We start from the raw sequence: 16755 nt of genomic DNA on the forward strand, positions 1-16755 counted from the left end.
TGAAATGCTCTGCCCTCTGGTGTCATAAGAGCCCTGGCAGGGAAGGTGTATTGCGCTGTGCTAAAATTGGGAGAAAATTCCATGCATTGCTTCCACTGGAGTACAAGGAGTGTTGCACCCATCCTGCTTTGCCTCATGTCCAACTCTCCTCCTGTATAGCAGGGAGTAGGGAAACTGATTTCCATCAAGGACGACATTCAAACCATTTCATTTCCCCCCACTATCCCTCTCTCCCTTTGGATTCCTCCCACTTGAAGGCTGGGGTGACTGTTTGGGGACTGGAATTACTTTGTGGTTTCAACGTGAGCTGTTATAGTAGGAAGCTGACACCAAGGAGCTTCACAACCAGTTGTACACTCACCTGTACTACAGCAGGTCTCCCAAGTCCCACTTGTAGAGATGCCCAAAGGACTTGACTGAATAACTGCAACATGTTGACAAGCTGTATTATGGCATCTGTCAGTATTAATGAACACTGTATGCAAACTTGTTAATTGTACACAGCTAATAGTTAACTCATATAAGCTTTCTTTTGTCCTCTGGCACCTGTAGTATTTTTGATGCGGCTTTTGGCGCTTAACAAATTGCTCAACCCTGGAGGATAACAACAATGGGTAATGAAGGCTAAAGGCTCTACATTTTGCTTCTTGAAACATTTGTCCCCTGGGTAAATTGAACATGGGAGAAAAGGGAGACGACAGCAGAGGAAAATATCAATTTTTCATAGCAATATATGTTTTTTTTCCAAGAGACAAGAAAAGTGGGGAGGGCAGAGGTGAAATAATTTCTTCCGTTCCAACAGTACCTTAGCTACTTATAAACTAAGTTGGCATTCAAGAGAATAGCTGCTGTTAACAGCTTCTTTTGCCTTTCAGTGCAAGGATCAATATGAGAAACATGAACTGCAGAACAAAAGCCTCTTTCACCTTTTCTGCTATAATACATTGCCTATTTCTGCCAAAAGGAATTTTGCATATTTTGCTGCAGTGTAAGCCAGCCACCTCTCGCAGATGGCAGTGTCATTGTTCACCTTAAGGGGCTCCTCATCCATTCTTCCTAAGCATAGTAATCTCCTGTTTGTGGGAAGAAAAACCAGGCATTCCATTTTCTTCCACGTAGCAATGCATCTATGCATGCACAGTTGTTCAGTTTTTCTACCCCCCTCAAAAAAATAAATAAAAAAAAATCAAACCCTCAAATTCTATTGAGATGATGATGATGATGATGATGATGATGATGATAATTTTATTATTTCTACCCCGCCCTGGTTTCCCCAGCCACTCTGGGCGGCTTTCAACAGAACTTGAATGAAGGGTGCTATCTTTCCTTCTTGATCTCAGAATAATTCAGTCAAGAAACAGATTTTCCCCCATGCTATCTTAACAATAGTATGGAGGAAAAGGAAGGCAGGGCAAAGGTGTGGGGTTTTTTTTTTATTAGTCTTACCGATTCAGTAAATGAATGAATGGTTTTGTGTTCACCTTACATGCATTACTATTACTGTATCGAACATTACCGTATTGTACCTTTTAAAACTTTGCTTGTCCTAAATACTTTTATGAGCGAGTTTTACATTTCCATAAACTGTTAGGTCTTTGTGACCTAACTTTTTATTAAAAATATTCCATATCAGCCTTGAGGCAAAACGTTTTAAAACCAGATTATTGGTTTTAAGAATCAATTTGCGGGTTTTCAATAAACTTCTAAATGGTGGGGAACATGGTCTAAAATGCAATGTGGAGGGTGGAGAAAAGTTGGATTTTAATGTGTAAATGGTTTTGATTTTCGTTAATTCTAGGTAAAGTTCACATCCCTCGCCATAGGATCAGCACTTACATCCCTCGAAGTAGGCTGCTTCGCGTTGGCTGAAAGCTGCCAGAACATATCAGGAGGCTTGTGGGGAACAGTGATTAACATCCTTCTGGACCAGTCTGAATGCAGCATGGTCCGAAGAGAAGTATGTAAATTCTGCTCCCTGTAAAAATGGTTTGTTCTGTGATAGTTCTCTGAAGTTCTCTTACAGCACACTCCTTTCCTTTAGGTGTCTACTCAAAAGTGAGTCTCATTGAGTTCAATAGCTCTTAGTCTAAGATAAGTGGATACAAGGTTGCAATCATTTATGTCACTTTCTCGGAACAAGCATTACTTGACTTGTTCTGTAATTTTCTTATTGTGGAAACTTCGAGATAACTTTGACGTGCTTGTAAAATTGCATGGAATCCAATAAATGTGTATCATCTCTCCCTTCACACTCCCCATTTGAGCCTGTGTATTGAGTACTGAAGATTATGAAGAGGAGGAAGAAATACCCAACATCAGCAAAACAAGATTGCGTACACATATATTTTCTGCTTTTGTCATCTGAAACCTAACTACAATTTAGGTGAAACTAGGGCAGGTTCACATTTAGACTCTTAAACTGAGTTTGAACAGTTCTCCCTCTGTCAGTGTCATGGTCCACCCTGGGCGCTTTGATTCTGATCTGGAGCACTTGAGGATGGGGAGTCAGAAGGGAAGAGGGGTGCAGCAGAGCCTGCTTGATGAAGCACCCCCACCCTGCACCCAGAATTCAAAGGAGGGAGACCCAGGGGCTGCCCCTTCCCAGACTGTGGAGGATGATGGAGGAGCAGAGTTCAGACTTCTGTAACAGAATAGTTCCGAAGATCTCTCCCAAGGAGAGATGGCACATCAAAAGTAGAGACTCATCTCCCTCAATGAAGGGAGGATGGCATGCTTGCAGATAAGTTGCACAAGTAGCTGATCCTTCTCCACCTCTGTTTAAAGCTTGGCAGGAAGATGGGGAAACTATTCATCCACCCTATAAGAGCACCAGGGCTAGATTCTGCTCTTTCGTAGATGCAGAATTTCTTTTGTTGGACTGCCATAATAAAAGTTTACTTCTCTATGTACAAGTAAACACCTCTGTTGCCTGGTTTTGGACGGGGGCCAGGACAGCCTTGTTCAACCCCTTTGAAGTACAATCTTGCATAGTGTTGGTTCTCTTTCTGAGAGACCATCATTCTAACACTATTTAGAGTGTATCTAGGTATGCCAAGGCAAAGTGGTAGAAAGCGTGCTTTGTTTGGGTGTGCCTGGAAGCAGTGACTAAAAGTACCATGTCCCCTGATTGGCTTAAGACACTTCATAGGGTTGTATTCAGTGTAGCTGCTGTAGCACTATGGTGAACATATGGAATGATGAATCTTTCTCACCCCTCTCCTCCTCCCACCCCACTCCCCTAAATCTCTTATGGGGGTTCTCCCAGCCCTCTGGAGTATATCTGGGGATGCTGTGGGGCACACACAGGAGGAAAGGGGTTAGTTGAATATCACTTATAACCTACATTGATGGTCACTTCAAAACAGGTCAGTTGAATCCCAAACTCAGTTCAGTTTTGCTCTTTTTAAAAAAAGGTTTTCCTCATTCCTGCTGTTATAATGGCATTTTTAGATATGTCAGATAGAATTTATTATGCTGAATGTTTCGGCGTTTTCTTTTTTAAATTTCGTTAAAGAAGCTCTTCAGCTATTGGTCACACTTCTTTATTTTGTGATTCAAAGCAGACATCCTCACTGAAACGTAGAGGAACAAACATGAGTTCTCTTAATTTTTCCCAACACAGTGGAAGCCTACTGTTTCTGCACTATGTAAACAAACAAGGTTAGACATGATAGAAAAGAAAGTAATACGTAGAAATCAATTTTCAGAAAATCTTAGCAATTGAAGAAAATTATACTAAAAATAAGTCAAATACATGTAGTTGTGTATTTTCTGTGTAATGGATGTTTCAGCTATTCATGCTTTGTCCTCAGTGAAAATTTATCCTAAAAATAAAATGGCACTTCCCCCTCCCTCAACTTGACAAGACAGCATAACATTTGATTTTTTTTAAATGACTCACTGAGTAATCAAAATCCAAATAGCTTCTGAATTCCTTAAAATAGAAGGTGAAAGTGGCCTGAACATTACTTTTGATGATAATAGTGTATATCTGAAACAGCCTTCTTGTCTTCAATTATTTAGCTGCAGCCAGGTGGCACTGTTGATGTTTGATTTTTCTTTTGCAGGCTGCATTTATTCTTCAGAATCTTTTGGTGATTCCACTGCCCACTGAAGAGGTTAAAGACTCTATTTGGCAGGTGACTAGTTGACTTGATGAGTTTCCATTGCTCATCAATATAATTGCGTCCAATATTTTATATCCTTGTTAGAGGAAAGAAAAGGGTACAAGCTGCTTTAGATGTACTTTAGAAGTGAAAATAATGAACATTCTTACCCTGTTTTCAGTAAAGATTGGGACAAGCAAAACAATTCTTTCCCCAACATTCTTTCTTTACTGGATAAAACCAAAATATCATCGTTCTCAAATTATTCTAGCCTTACAGAGTGGACTTGCAACTTAACCTAGGGCTTCAGCTAGTTAAAGAACACTGCCAATTTCACTTGCTTTTAATTTGAGGGATGTGTTTAATCTTTTTTCCCATTACCATAATGGGATCAAAGTGTGTGACTTATGTTTGGAGAGATGATGGATGTAATTTGTTGATGCATTTTATTTACAATATTTGTTTTTCAACTATGATGGTTTTAAGAGTTGTTCACAACAGCAAAGTCTGATGTGTTGGTTGATGATACTGCCCTCACAATTACCCTGAACCAATAAGGTGCATGCAAACATTGGAAAAAAATGTTTCTGGAATATTGCTGTCCTGCTTGTCTGAGAGAATTCCTGAGATGAGAGAAACAAGTGTCCTCTTTAAAGCTGACTGCAGAATACCAGGTGCCATCGTGGGATCAAATGATGGTGCCATGTGGCTCCTGCCTCTTCCTCCCTCAAAGTCAGAGGCAGAAAATGGGAGGTACTATGGAAGAGGAATTGTTTGGAGCCCTTTTCTTAGATCACCAGATGTTGTTGCTCTGAGCCATGGGTAGGCAAACTAAGGCCCAGGGGCCAGATCCAGCGCAATCGCCTTCTAAATCCGGCCTGCAGACGGTCTGGGAATCAGCGTGTTCTTACATGAGTAGAATGTGTGCTTTTATTTAAAATGCGTCTCTGGGTTATTTGTGGAGCATAGGAATTCATTCATTTTATTTTCAAAATATAGTCCGGCCCCTCACAAGGTCTGAGGGACAGTGGACCGGCCCCCTGCCAAAAAAGTTTGCTGACCCCTGCGAGTCTGAGCAGATGGCGCCAGCTATTCCCAGCCCTTGTCACTGTGGGCATTAACTCTTGTGGGGCATCTTGGGGGAGGAGGTCTCAGTCCGCTCCTCAGCCCTCTTGCTATTGTTGCTGCCTCACCAGCCTCTTCGGCAGCAGCTGTGGGAAGAATGGGACTCAGTCGGAAATAGAACACCCTATTTTTGGTCTCCCTGGGGCGGGACTTCCTCACATGGGCTGATGGCCAGCAGCTGTCTCTCCTGGCAATGCTCCCCTCAAAGGTAGTGGTAGCAAAGGGAAGCAGGAATTTACAGGTACTCGATGTACTAAAGAGCTTTTGGAATAATTGACTTTAAAGCATCCCTATATAGCAGCTTCAGGGACCCAAAAAGATTAGTTTGGGAAATGAAATTCCTGTTCATAGGAGGGAACGATGCCAGCACGGATTAGTACAGAAAAAATTGGTAAACTGCCTATTTGAGCTTGTCAGTTCTTTTGAAGCTGCATCTTAAAGCGTTTTTAATAGGTTTGTGAAATACCTTTTAAACATTTTGTGAATGCTTTTAAAAAGAACTGTTTCAATAGTAAATGTATCCTTTTGATCTTTTTTAAAAAAATGGATTGGATTCAAATAACCATGAGCAGAAAGGAAATAGCCACTGGCAGTGTGGTCTACCAGCACTTGGTCAGGCACTAATAACACTTTTCACAGCTTTGCAAGACCCGCACAAGTAGAAGAGGGACATCTTTAGGTTTCATTTCATCCTCACTTGGTGCTTTAAAATAAATGTAAAATAATCCTCCTGTGAGCAGGAGATATCAAGCCCTAGCCTTAAAATGGATGCTAAGTTCAAACACTTCTCTGTGGCCTAGATACTGTTGTGTGGCTTAGCCAAGGCAGGAGGATAAACTTGGCAGGAGTTATTTAGAACCTATTTCCCCGGGAGTTTCTTGCAACAAGCAGACCACTCTCCGTCTTGTACAGTAGATCCATAATTATGTGAATTGTATCTCTAGAACCTACTTGTTCTGGCAGAGTGAAGATAGATATTATTTTAACATTGAAAGAAGATCAGTATAGTTCTGAAAACCTATATTAAATACCTCCATGGGATACTATTGAACTGACATAGGTTTTTCTTTAATGGAGTTCCAATTGCAGAAAAAGGAAGAAGAACCATCATCAACAAAAGCGAGTTTTCCGGGAGCAAATAATTCATGCAGTTAATGAGTTTGGGGGCTTTTTTTATGGTCCAGAGCTGACTTTAAGCATATTTTTGACAGCAGGTTAAGACCTTCCCAGGCATTTGATGGAGTGTAATGAGTTATCCTGGCCTAAGACTGCTGATGTTTTTGCCATTTGCTATTCTTGATGTAATTCTATTTTTTGTTAGTGCATTAATTATTGCTGTTTTTAACTGTATTTTTATTCTGTTTGTAGGTTGCCTAGAGACTTGTTTATATTAGGTGACATCTGAATAATATAAATAATATATTTTAATATACGTTCTATTTATAGCATTGTAGCTTGTCTGATATAACCAATTAACTTGATTGCACAGAAAAGTTCACATGTTCAGTGGCTTGGATCCTAAGATAAGTGAATATGGCGAAGTGCCTGGAAGGTGTCCCTACCTGATTTTGGATTACTCTTCTTTCCTGCCAGCAGCTCCCTGCACTCCACTTTGTCCAGAAGGCCTCTCTGATACGTCAGGAGCTGCAGGGAGGAGAAGTGGATGGAAAACTCCTTCCATGAACTTTGCGTTCACTTATCTTGGGATCCAAGCTGCTGGGAAGTTGGAAGACATTGGCAGGATCAAATGCATTGCAGAGTCTCTGTTGGATTCCTTCTCTAATGCTACTTTGCTCTCTTTCGTGGGGATGATCCCTACAATCAGTGTACAACCTCAATATACTCAGTGAACACTGTTTGTCATGGGTGGTCGGGGAGCGTATTTCTGTGTAAAGTTCAGGTGTGAAGTTTAGAGCTGCTATATCCAGGCACATCTATTTTTCCCAGATGCCGTTCATGTATTTCAAAGGATTTTCAAATATACCAGAAGTGTCTTAGAAAGGGGTGGTTCAAAAGGAGCTCCTGCTTTTTCTTCTTCTTTATTTTAATAACAGAATATATTCAGGGTTGCTCCCTTACATTCCTGTAAAGGAGATTAGAAGATAATTGGACAGTTTTGAAGTAGCTGAGATGAGATTACGCGCACTAAGGTTTAGCACTAAACTACCCATAATTATACTCATTCAATTTTAAGCAAGTTATTTCAATGGAATTACCATATATGTGTTCTGATAAGTAATTTATTGTGGGAGACATCTCAAAAGATGCCGATATATTTTTGATTAGTCTTTCAGGGGTAGATGGTGCTACATTATGCTTGGCATGCCCCCCCCCCCGGGCCATTCCTGTAAACTGGCCATTTTTAGCACCTTGATGATTGTAATTCAGGTTAATATTTTACTGATAAGTTTTTACAGATATATTTTATTATATATTGGCCTTTATTGGCATAAGCAATAATATTATTATATTCTTGATTTAGTAGTAAACCGCCCTGACACTCTGTGGTGTGAAAGGAATGGATTTCCTTATATTGATTTATAATCTATGGCCACTTGGCTCAAGACTTCCATGGGAAATCACAGTTTAAAAACATGAATAGATTTTAGTAAATCCAGTGATTTAAATCTTATCACAGATTGAACATACACAATTTTTCATTGGAGCTGTTGGTCTGGAACAAGTGTTGATACAAACGCCGTAATTGTAAAACAAATGTGTACCTGTATTTAGGATGATTTTACAAGAAACAAATTATTTGTCTGTAAGAGAGATTATGAAATCTGATATAATTTATCCCCCCCTCAGTTTTTCAGTATTTGTTTAAATAGGTTGATTAACATTGATAACTATGCAGTGATTTGGCTAAAAATAAAAAGGTAGATATATCATAGTTCTCTGCTTAAGCCAGTTTAGACTACACTTATCTCCATGGAGAATGTTGCAGAAAGGGAAGGGAACTTTATATGGTGTTATTTAGTGGTATACCAAATAGTACACAAGATAAGGAGATTAAAATGTTCACTGCTTTACCATCCCAGCAGTTATTTTTTTCTGTTATCACAGTTCAGTAGATTCTTAGCTTCCCTGCTTTTGAAATTGAAATCCTTTCTGCAGTCAATAAATCAGCACATGTAATCCCAAGTCATCAGATCACAAGATGTTATGTACTTTCAAGGTGACTGAAGTCACTGCACACACAGATTATAAGGTGTGACTGACTCCAGTGGGTTTTAGCACACCCCTGTGGCTGTGAAATGCTTGGCATAGAAATTGTAAATTGGCATCAATGGGGCCGAATATAAAAACTTTGACTCAATGTCATCACGCTTAGAAGTCAGCAGAATTCCCTGAGTAGGTAGTTGTCATGCTTGAGTCAATGAATGCACATTACTGACATCTTCTGCATGTAGATTCCCATCTTGTAATGCAAGTTTACTTAAAAAGAACTTCACAGAGTTATAAAACTTATTTTTTATTCTGATTACATTTCATCTCAAACCAGTATTGAAGTTCTTTCTTACCCTGCACTGCGTTCAGCCCCACAAATGATCAGGTGTGAAGGTAGGAGTGTCGGGAAAGAATTATGCAAACTGTATAAATTATCAGGATTTGCGTGATTTCTCCCAGACGTTAGTATTATGTGCAAATCTTTCATGACAAGCAATGTCCTACCTCTGACCAGTTGAAACCCTGTTCAGCAGCTTCTCTGAGTCCCAATTCTCCTGGCATAAGTTGGCAGCAATTTTGTTGTTTAAAATGAAGCTGAGATTCTCAGAGATGAATTCTGTGGATATGCTTTCCTGCATTTTCATGGATTCATGGCATCAACCCTTGCTATTTCCTGCTCTGACGGAAGAGGTGTTCATTCTCATTGGTTGGGAACCAATGTTATGAGGGTCTTTTTAATGACTATATATTTTTATATATGTTACCCCCTTCCTCCAGGGACCTTGTGTACATGATGAAGAATCTGGTCTATCTCTCACTGGAAAAACCGCCTTGCAGGCTCTGTTATATCATTGTCGCTTCTACGAGCATTTGAATGAGATGGTGAAACAGTGCTACTTAGGTCGATATACATTTGATCTGCATTGTTCCTTGGGAGGCAGCCAGGCAGCCGAAAAGAGTAGCATAAATGGTAAGTGACACTTCAAAGAATTCATTTGGTTTAAATTTCGGTTGCGGTTCTATGTGTTCTCAATACATTTTCTCCTTGTGATTTTTTGTTTTGTTCTGTGCGAGTCTTCTAAAAGTATTATCCTTTTGTGTCTCAAAGTTAAAATAGTCAGCCAGTCTCTTGAAAATATAATACCACATCATCTGGTTCAGTATCCGAGAAGCAATTATGATGTTTTTAAATGTGTTCATAGTCGGAGGTGGAAGAAGCATATTAGAGATAGCCCATTCCTTCCTTAGTGAAGGATAAATAATGGGCTATAGGAGAAATGTAAAAAGAAAACAGAAATCTAATTAGAACATCAAGAAGGATGAATCTCCAGTACAATGGTAAGAATTTGTAAAAGGCAGTACGTGGGTTGTTACGACTATGTGCAAGCATTTCACTTTTCTGTTTCTAAGCGGTTGTCTTAGTGATGCACTGTGAATAATTCCATATTGGGGATAACGAAACAGGCTACTTCCAGATCATAGAAAGCGTTGCCAACACTCCATAGGGAATGAAGTCTGCTTCATAGGTACAGTTTTGAAGTTCATGTGCTGAAACATAGAAAATGCTAATGCAGCGAAGTGGGTGCTTGGAAACATATGTATCCTACAGATACGCTCTTCAGAGAACCAGACTGGCTGCAACTCCCTGTGGAGGGCCCACTTGGTGGTGACCCTGGTTTTCTTGCTATGCCACGTGGGGCAACAGCAGCGTGAGCCTTCTGGCTTTGCTGCTTTGCTCAGTTTGAAAAACAGCTTTCTTTCCACTGTGGTGGGATGGGAAGTAGTGAGCTGTTGCATAAATCAATATATCAGGGACGTATGCTTGTAAAGAATAGTGGGGGTGTTGATTCCTTAATAAGGCCCATAGGATGAATTTATGCGAGCATTTATGATGCCTGATTCACGGTTGAGCTTCAGCACTTAAGATTTTGAAGCATTGGGGAAAGCTGAGAGGAAGAAGCTAGATTAGAAAGCAGTGCTTCCTTGAAATTTATTTATGGGTTGCCCTTCAGTTCCCCCCATCGCCAGTAGTTAGAAGGAAAAATATTGAATTCCAATGTGGAATGCCTTGCAGTCAATTTTTATTTTATTTTATTATTTTATTTTATTTTATTTTATTTCTGTTGTTAAAAACAAGCAACAAGTTTTTATAGCTACGGGTCAGCCATTTTTGGCTAGCCAAGCCACAAAATTGGCATTGGTTGGACCTGATTTGACAGATTTGCAGCCAGGGAATTCCAGGTACTTTAGCATCACTGCCCAAGGAACTCCCTACCATCTTTCTTACTAGGAAGTGGTTGAAGAGTTGCCAGAGTGGCCATTCTGTGGCCGAGGTGCTCCAGATACCACTTCCAGCCTTTCTTCCTCTCAGAGCTGGCGAGGAAGCAGGGTTCGTTGTGCAACGACCAGAATAATCTCTGCTCATTTTCTAAAGCTTTAAGGCTGAAAAGAAGGCTGGTCGAGGGCACAGTTGCCATGGTGAGCAAAAAATGTGGAAGCCTATTTCTAGCCCTTATGGCTGGGAAACATAACACAAAAATTGGATGTGAACAAAAATCAGGACAGTTTATTGCAGCTTGGCGGAGGCAAGCAGTGGGAAGAAGGACTCGACAGTTCTCAGTTACTGATTGATTAGTTCTTTCCTGTGGCTCCAGAACCTGATCACTTCATAAGATCAAACTGGAACCCATCAGCTTACTTGTCACACTTTTTAGTCATATTGATTAATAAATGGAACAGAGAATTTGCAAAATCACTCTAATCAATGTAGTTTCAACATAGATTTATGCTATATGTATTCATCCCCTCCCCCCCTCTGAAGCATAGTTCTATGTTGTCTAATGGCTTCTGTCTGCCCTGTTCTACAGCAAAATATCTGTGTTTTGCAGTTTGTGGAATGTTTGAGAGATTCCTCCCTTTTGTTCTTAAAAAAACAAAGGGATTTTTGTCATTTTTCTTTGCTAATGGATTCACCAGCAAAGCAAGAGGTGAGCATATAATATAGTGGTTCTTGAACTTCTTTCTCTGGGCCACACTTTCAGAATAAAAAATTGCTTGTGCCGTTTTGATTTTTTAATTGATAAGAAATTCATCAGAAAACAAAAAGAAACAAATCATAGCAGAGCTTGATTTTGAAAATATAGCCTTCTATATTCTCTGTGTATATATAGATAGACAGAGAGGTAGATAGATAACTATACTACACTGAAATATTTAAATGTTTCTTTGATTGTCCTTGCCACACTTGCCATCCTCTCCTGCCATACCAGTGTGGTGCATCACACCCTTTGAGAACCACTGGTAAAAGGTGTTTTAAAAGGCTGCCTTTTTCTCTCTTCTTCCCCGCCCCCTCCAGATTTTGACGATTCACTTTCTCTCTGGAGAGTTGTATCTACTCAAAGTCAATCTCCAAGTTCGCAGTCAACCTCTGACACTGTGGTGAGTTCTAAAATGACAAGTTACCACTGTACGGGGAGCTCAATACTGTTTAATTGGATTGTTGGGAAAACAGAGGTCCCATTTTCCAGGTAACACGTTTCTGCTGCTTATTTCACTTACACAACCGCAGCTTTGTGTGCTTGGCTGGGAACAATTAATAAAATAGAAAGTAGGTGGGGGGGGGCAAAAGAAGGGCTGGTGGGTGGTCTGGGTGCAGCTAGGCCCCCTCTCCCTACAACCTTCCTTCTCTGCTTTTCTGTGGGGCTGGACTGGGCTCCTCTGTTCAGGGGGAGAGAGCGGCAGCAGCAGCTACAGGAAGCAGCTGAGCAGCAGCAAGGAAAACTCAGCACACAGAGAGAGACCTGTTAAGAGGTCCGGTACTGTAAGCAAGCTGGAGGGTATAACAGCTCCCTCTGAGTTGAGTTTTCTAAATAGAAAGAGAGCAGGAAAACCCAGAAAGTGGAGTGGGGCAGTTGGGGTAATTTGGAGAGAGAGGTTCTTTAAAAAGAGAGAAAAGTTTGCAGGGGGAGAACAGAAAGTGCAGCAGGAGTTGGTGGAGGAGAGGCCTCAGCAGCTGGCAAAAGATTGAGAAAGGATGAGGGAAGGAGAAGAAGCGAAGCTATGTGCTTCCTAAGACCCTAGGAAGCAAGCTTGGAGGACTTAACAGCCAGATCTTGGGAGGCGAGGGCTGTTCTGGGGGTCGTTGTAGATTTATGTGGTTTTGTTGATGCATGTGATGGCCGGAAACATGAACCTCACATAAGATGCAAGTTACCTGCACTTAGTCACATAACCCCTCCTCATGTTTCCTTTTCGGTTTCTAATCTTACTTATTTTACCTAGTGTTTGTTCCAATTTTAACAAATTGAAAGCTACGGGTTTTCACCAGGTAATAATAGAAGTATTGCACAACTTACTGTGACTTCTATGACTGTCAGTAATTCTGTGAGGAAGGGTATGTGAGGAAGGCCCTTTCATCCTGAAAAATAGTTCATTCTGAAAATGTGTTAACTGTGTTGCTGTCTTGTAAAAAAAAATGTCCACAAACAGCTTGATCTTCCATAGACAGGCTGCTGTGTCATATATGACATATCGAGAGCCCCCCCCAAAAAAACCCATTTTTACCCAGTTTCCAAAATCCTTTCTACCTGCTTGCCTGGAGGCAATTCTTATTCACCAGTGGTGCGAAGAATTTGCATGTGTATTGTGAGTGTTCTGGTTTAGATACTGGAAAATTTCTATGTTCAGCCTCCGTCCCACTGGCAAGCCATTATTGGAAAAGGCTTAGCTGGTGCAAGAAGCTAACAAGACTTATTTTTATAACTAGCTGAAATTATTATTGATTTTTTATGTATCTTAAGACCTTGTTTCCCTTGAACTCTAAAAATCCAAAACATCCAAGTAGCACAATTTAGGAATAAAGAACTCTGTATCTCTGTGATGTTTTCTGGGAGTAAGTCCTTTTCACTAAAAATGCCTAAAAAATCCAGTTTATTATATCCCATCCTTCTGTTTTTAATTATGTAAATTACTAACAGCACAAGCTGGGCAGAGCCAGCTATTTTTATATACCTAACCATTGAAGTGATAGAGGTAATTGCTTTAAATTTAGGCTGCATTTCGGAGATCAGTGAACACAATTTGGTTTGTTCTTCCCTCCCCCCTCCCCCCCCCACATCAATTTCTTCTGTTCACACATGGCGCTCTTTGGATTCCAGCAAATGAAAGTTGCCCATTAGTAGAAGCATGAGACTCTCAATCTCAGGGTTGTGAGTACAATCCCCATGTTGGGCAAGAGATTCCTGCATTGCAGGAGGTTGTAATATATGACCCTCATGGTCCCGTCCAACCCTGATTCTGTGAATATATATGGACATTTGTTAACAGGAGGCAATGTAATTATTGGTTCTGCTTCCTAGATCATTTCCTCATCGCCATCTCCAGGCTGTGCTGTGGAACTGCAGCTGCCCACCTCACCACCTATAGCTAGAATTTGTGATGTGCCACTTAATCGGCTCATGGCGCAAGGTAAGAAGATGTAATGAAAATGATTCATTTGGAACAAATCACTAACCATGGTCCTGATGCATGCCAGGGGCTCTTTCCTACCAACCCACTCCTAACAGTAACTTAACAGGGACATGGGTGGTAATGTGGTCTGAACCACTGAGCCTCTTGGGCTTGCCGATCAGAAGGTCGGCGTTTCCAATCGCCATGATGGGTCAGCTCCTGTTGCCCTGTCCCAGCTCCTGCCAACCTAGCAGTTCTAAAGCATGCCAGTGCAAGAAGATAAATAGGTACCGCTCTGGCAGGAAGGTAAATGGCATTTCTGTGCGCTCTGGTTTCCGTCATAGTGTTCTGTTGCACCAGAAGCGGTTTAGTCATGCTGGCCACATGACCCGGAAAGCTGTTCGTGGACAAACGCCGGCTCCCTTGGTCTGAAAGCGAGATGAGCGCCGCAACCCCGTAGTCGCCTTTGACTGGACTGAACCGTCCAGGGATCCTTTGCCTTTATCTTTTACCTAACAGTAACCTCCACTCAGCCCCATGTTGTTGCTCACTTTTGCAAGTCTCACAGTGTTCAAGCTGTGGAGACGATGATAAGGTAATAGCTGAATGCACAGGTCTTCCTTCAAATATCTCAAGATTGCACAGTTTAATTTTGAAGAGCTCTAAACCGAGTGATTCCCCAATTTCCCTGCCCCCCCCATGGACCACTTAAAAATTGCTGAAGGCCTTGGTGGACCACTTAACAATTTTTCTGTCTATAGCAATTGTGCTGTGCTAGACGCTATATGATTTTTAATTGTATTTTTATTGCTTTTTCTGTTTCTTACATATTGTATTTTATTGTACGGCAATTTGCATGCCATAGAATTCAAATTGCAATGCAATAAAATACAATGTAAGAAATAAAGGAAGCAATAAAAATACAGTTTAAAACCACTGTGACTATTTGATGTGGACATGCTGCGGACCACCTGAATGAAGCTTGAAGACCTTAAATTGGGAACCTCTGCTATAAACTGTATTGCGTCCCACCCATATCTAGGAACCCTGTCCTCTCCACTCCTGTGGCCTCTAACTTGGACTGCTCATATTTATCCCAAAGGAGAGGCATTCAGTTCAATAGCACATCAGCAGGTCTTGTGTGACGTTTCACATATGATGTTGGTTAGAGCATAGAGCTGATGATGCCAAGGTTGCAGGTTTGATCCCCATATGGGACAGCTGCATATACTTGCACTGCAGGGGGTTGGACTTGATGATCCTCAGGGTCCCTTCCAACTCTACAGTTCTATAATTTTCATTTCTATGATTTCAGACGAAACTGATGGGAACATAGGAAGCTGCCTTATACCAAGTCAAACCCACTGAGTCATCTAGCTCAGTACTGTGTGCATCGACTGGCAGCAGCTCTCCAGGGTTTTCAGGCAGGGTTCTCTCTCAGCCCTACATAGACATGATGAGGATTGAATCTTGGACCTTCTGCATGCGAGGCAGGTGCTCTGCCACTGAGCTCTGCCTTTTCTCCTGCTCGGCTCCTCAACTCGTGTCCGATGAGACATATACCGCCTTGTTTTATGTAAATCCATTTCCAAGTAGCAACACTACCTGCTTGTTTTGTTCTTTCTCTAAATTGTGTGTTGTAGGTCAGAGTGAAACAACAACGACAGTGTCTTCAAGTACGCATGACTCCCCGCAGTCTACCATCAGACCCAATCAGTGTGCGGTGGTCACCCCCCCTCTCCTGTCAGCGGTGTGCGGCTTGCTGGACAACCTGCTGATTGTCACTCCCAAAGACACCGGCGTTGCTCTTCAGCAAGCACAGACACTAACTGCTCTCAGTAGGTAAGAGATCAATAGCTATTGAGGTCACAGACGAGAGACTGAATGGGACAAGCGCTACCCAAAGCCTTTGTTACAGATATTGATCGAGCCGCTGAGTATTCTGAGAATTCAAAGTTATCCTTTTAAAATCGAACCAGGAGAACCGCAGCATTTTGCAGAAAGTAGAGCAGATTTGAAATCTCTTTATAGTTCAGCTACTTTTACTTTACTTGGACTTTTGAGCCAAGCGGTAACTTGTCTTTTTATTACGGTGGACGATGAAGTCCTCGGATTGCATGCTACAAGCATAGATAAGTCATGCTAACTGGAACACTTGCAAAAGAGTGTACTTTGGAAGCACTGGCAGATACATTGGTGTAAATCTTTAAGGTGTTTATAGGCAGTGAAACAAGTGTTGTATGGGAAATGTGCTTGTGATTTATTTATACCCTATTAGCATCATTATTCAAGAGGGACAAGAGAAACCTTAGTTGCTTAGTCTGCTAATAACATAGCGACAGATGCCAAGAGCTGATAGCTCTGAAGTTCCCAGTTCAAATCTACCACTGAGCACAGACTTGTGAGAAGACCTAAAGCCTTTATGCTAGGAGTATTGCTATTTTTATCATCCTGGCTGAACTGTAGCAACTTACAGTTTGTCTCCAAGGAAACAACATCCCACAGCTGACTGCAGTGTATTGCACTTCCCTTCTCTGTAATAAGCGTAGGACAGCCTTTTAAGAGTCAACATCGTTTGAGTGAGGACTATGAGAGGTGGAATCATTAGGATCCTAGCTTAAATTAGACTTTTAAATAGGCTGCTGCGGCTGCTAAACCTACCACATCTTCTAGAATGTTCACTATGTATGTGGACATTTCCTCAGGTACACATACAGGCTTTCGTCTGTTTGGACACAACTGGATGCCATTTTGAATCAAGATGGCAGGCTGAACCTTTCAAAACATCACTGAAACAAACTTTTATGGGAGACTACCAGATTTCCGCGGGTTAAGGAAGGGTTAACTGGGTTGGGGAATGATCACGAGCTGTGATGAAGGCAGGGTACCAGTTTTGTTTGGGACT

At 41.3% G+C, this 16755-nt stretch overlaps 1 protein-coding gene across 1 annotated transcript in view; it reads left to right on the forward strand.

Moving 5' to 3' along the window:
- The window catches only part of RTTN (rotatin), a 91954-nt gene that overhangs the window by 47436 nt on the left and 27763 nt on the right, over positions 1–16755 (forward strand). The window contains exons 31-36 of the mRNA XM_083622448.1: positions 1799–1957; positions 4068–4139; positions 9180–9372; positions 11758–11840; positions 13760–13868; positions 15494–15692. Of these exons, the coding sequence (XP_083478574.1) occupies positions 1799–1957; positions 4068–4139; positions 9180–9372; positions 11758–11840; positions 13760–13868; positions 15494–15692 (815 nt within the window). The remainder of the gene's footprint in view (positions 1–1798; positions 1958–4067; positions 4140–9179; positions 9373–11757; positions 11841–13759; positions 13869–15493; positions 15693–16755) is intronic.

The sequence above is a fragment of the Podarcis filfolensis genome, assembly GCF_964270895.1.
Source record: "Podarcis filfolensis genome assembly, chromosome: 7".
NCBI classification, from domain to species: Eukaryota; Metazoa; Chordata; class Lepidosauria; order Squamata; family Lacertidae; genus Podarcis; species Podarcis filfolensis.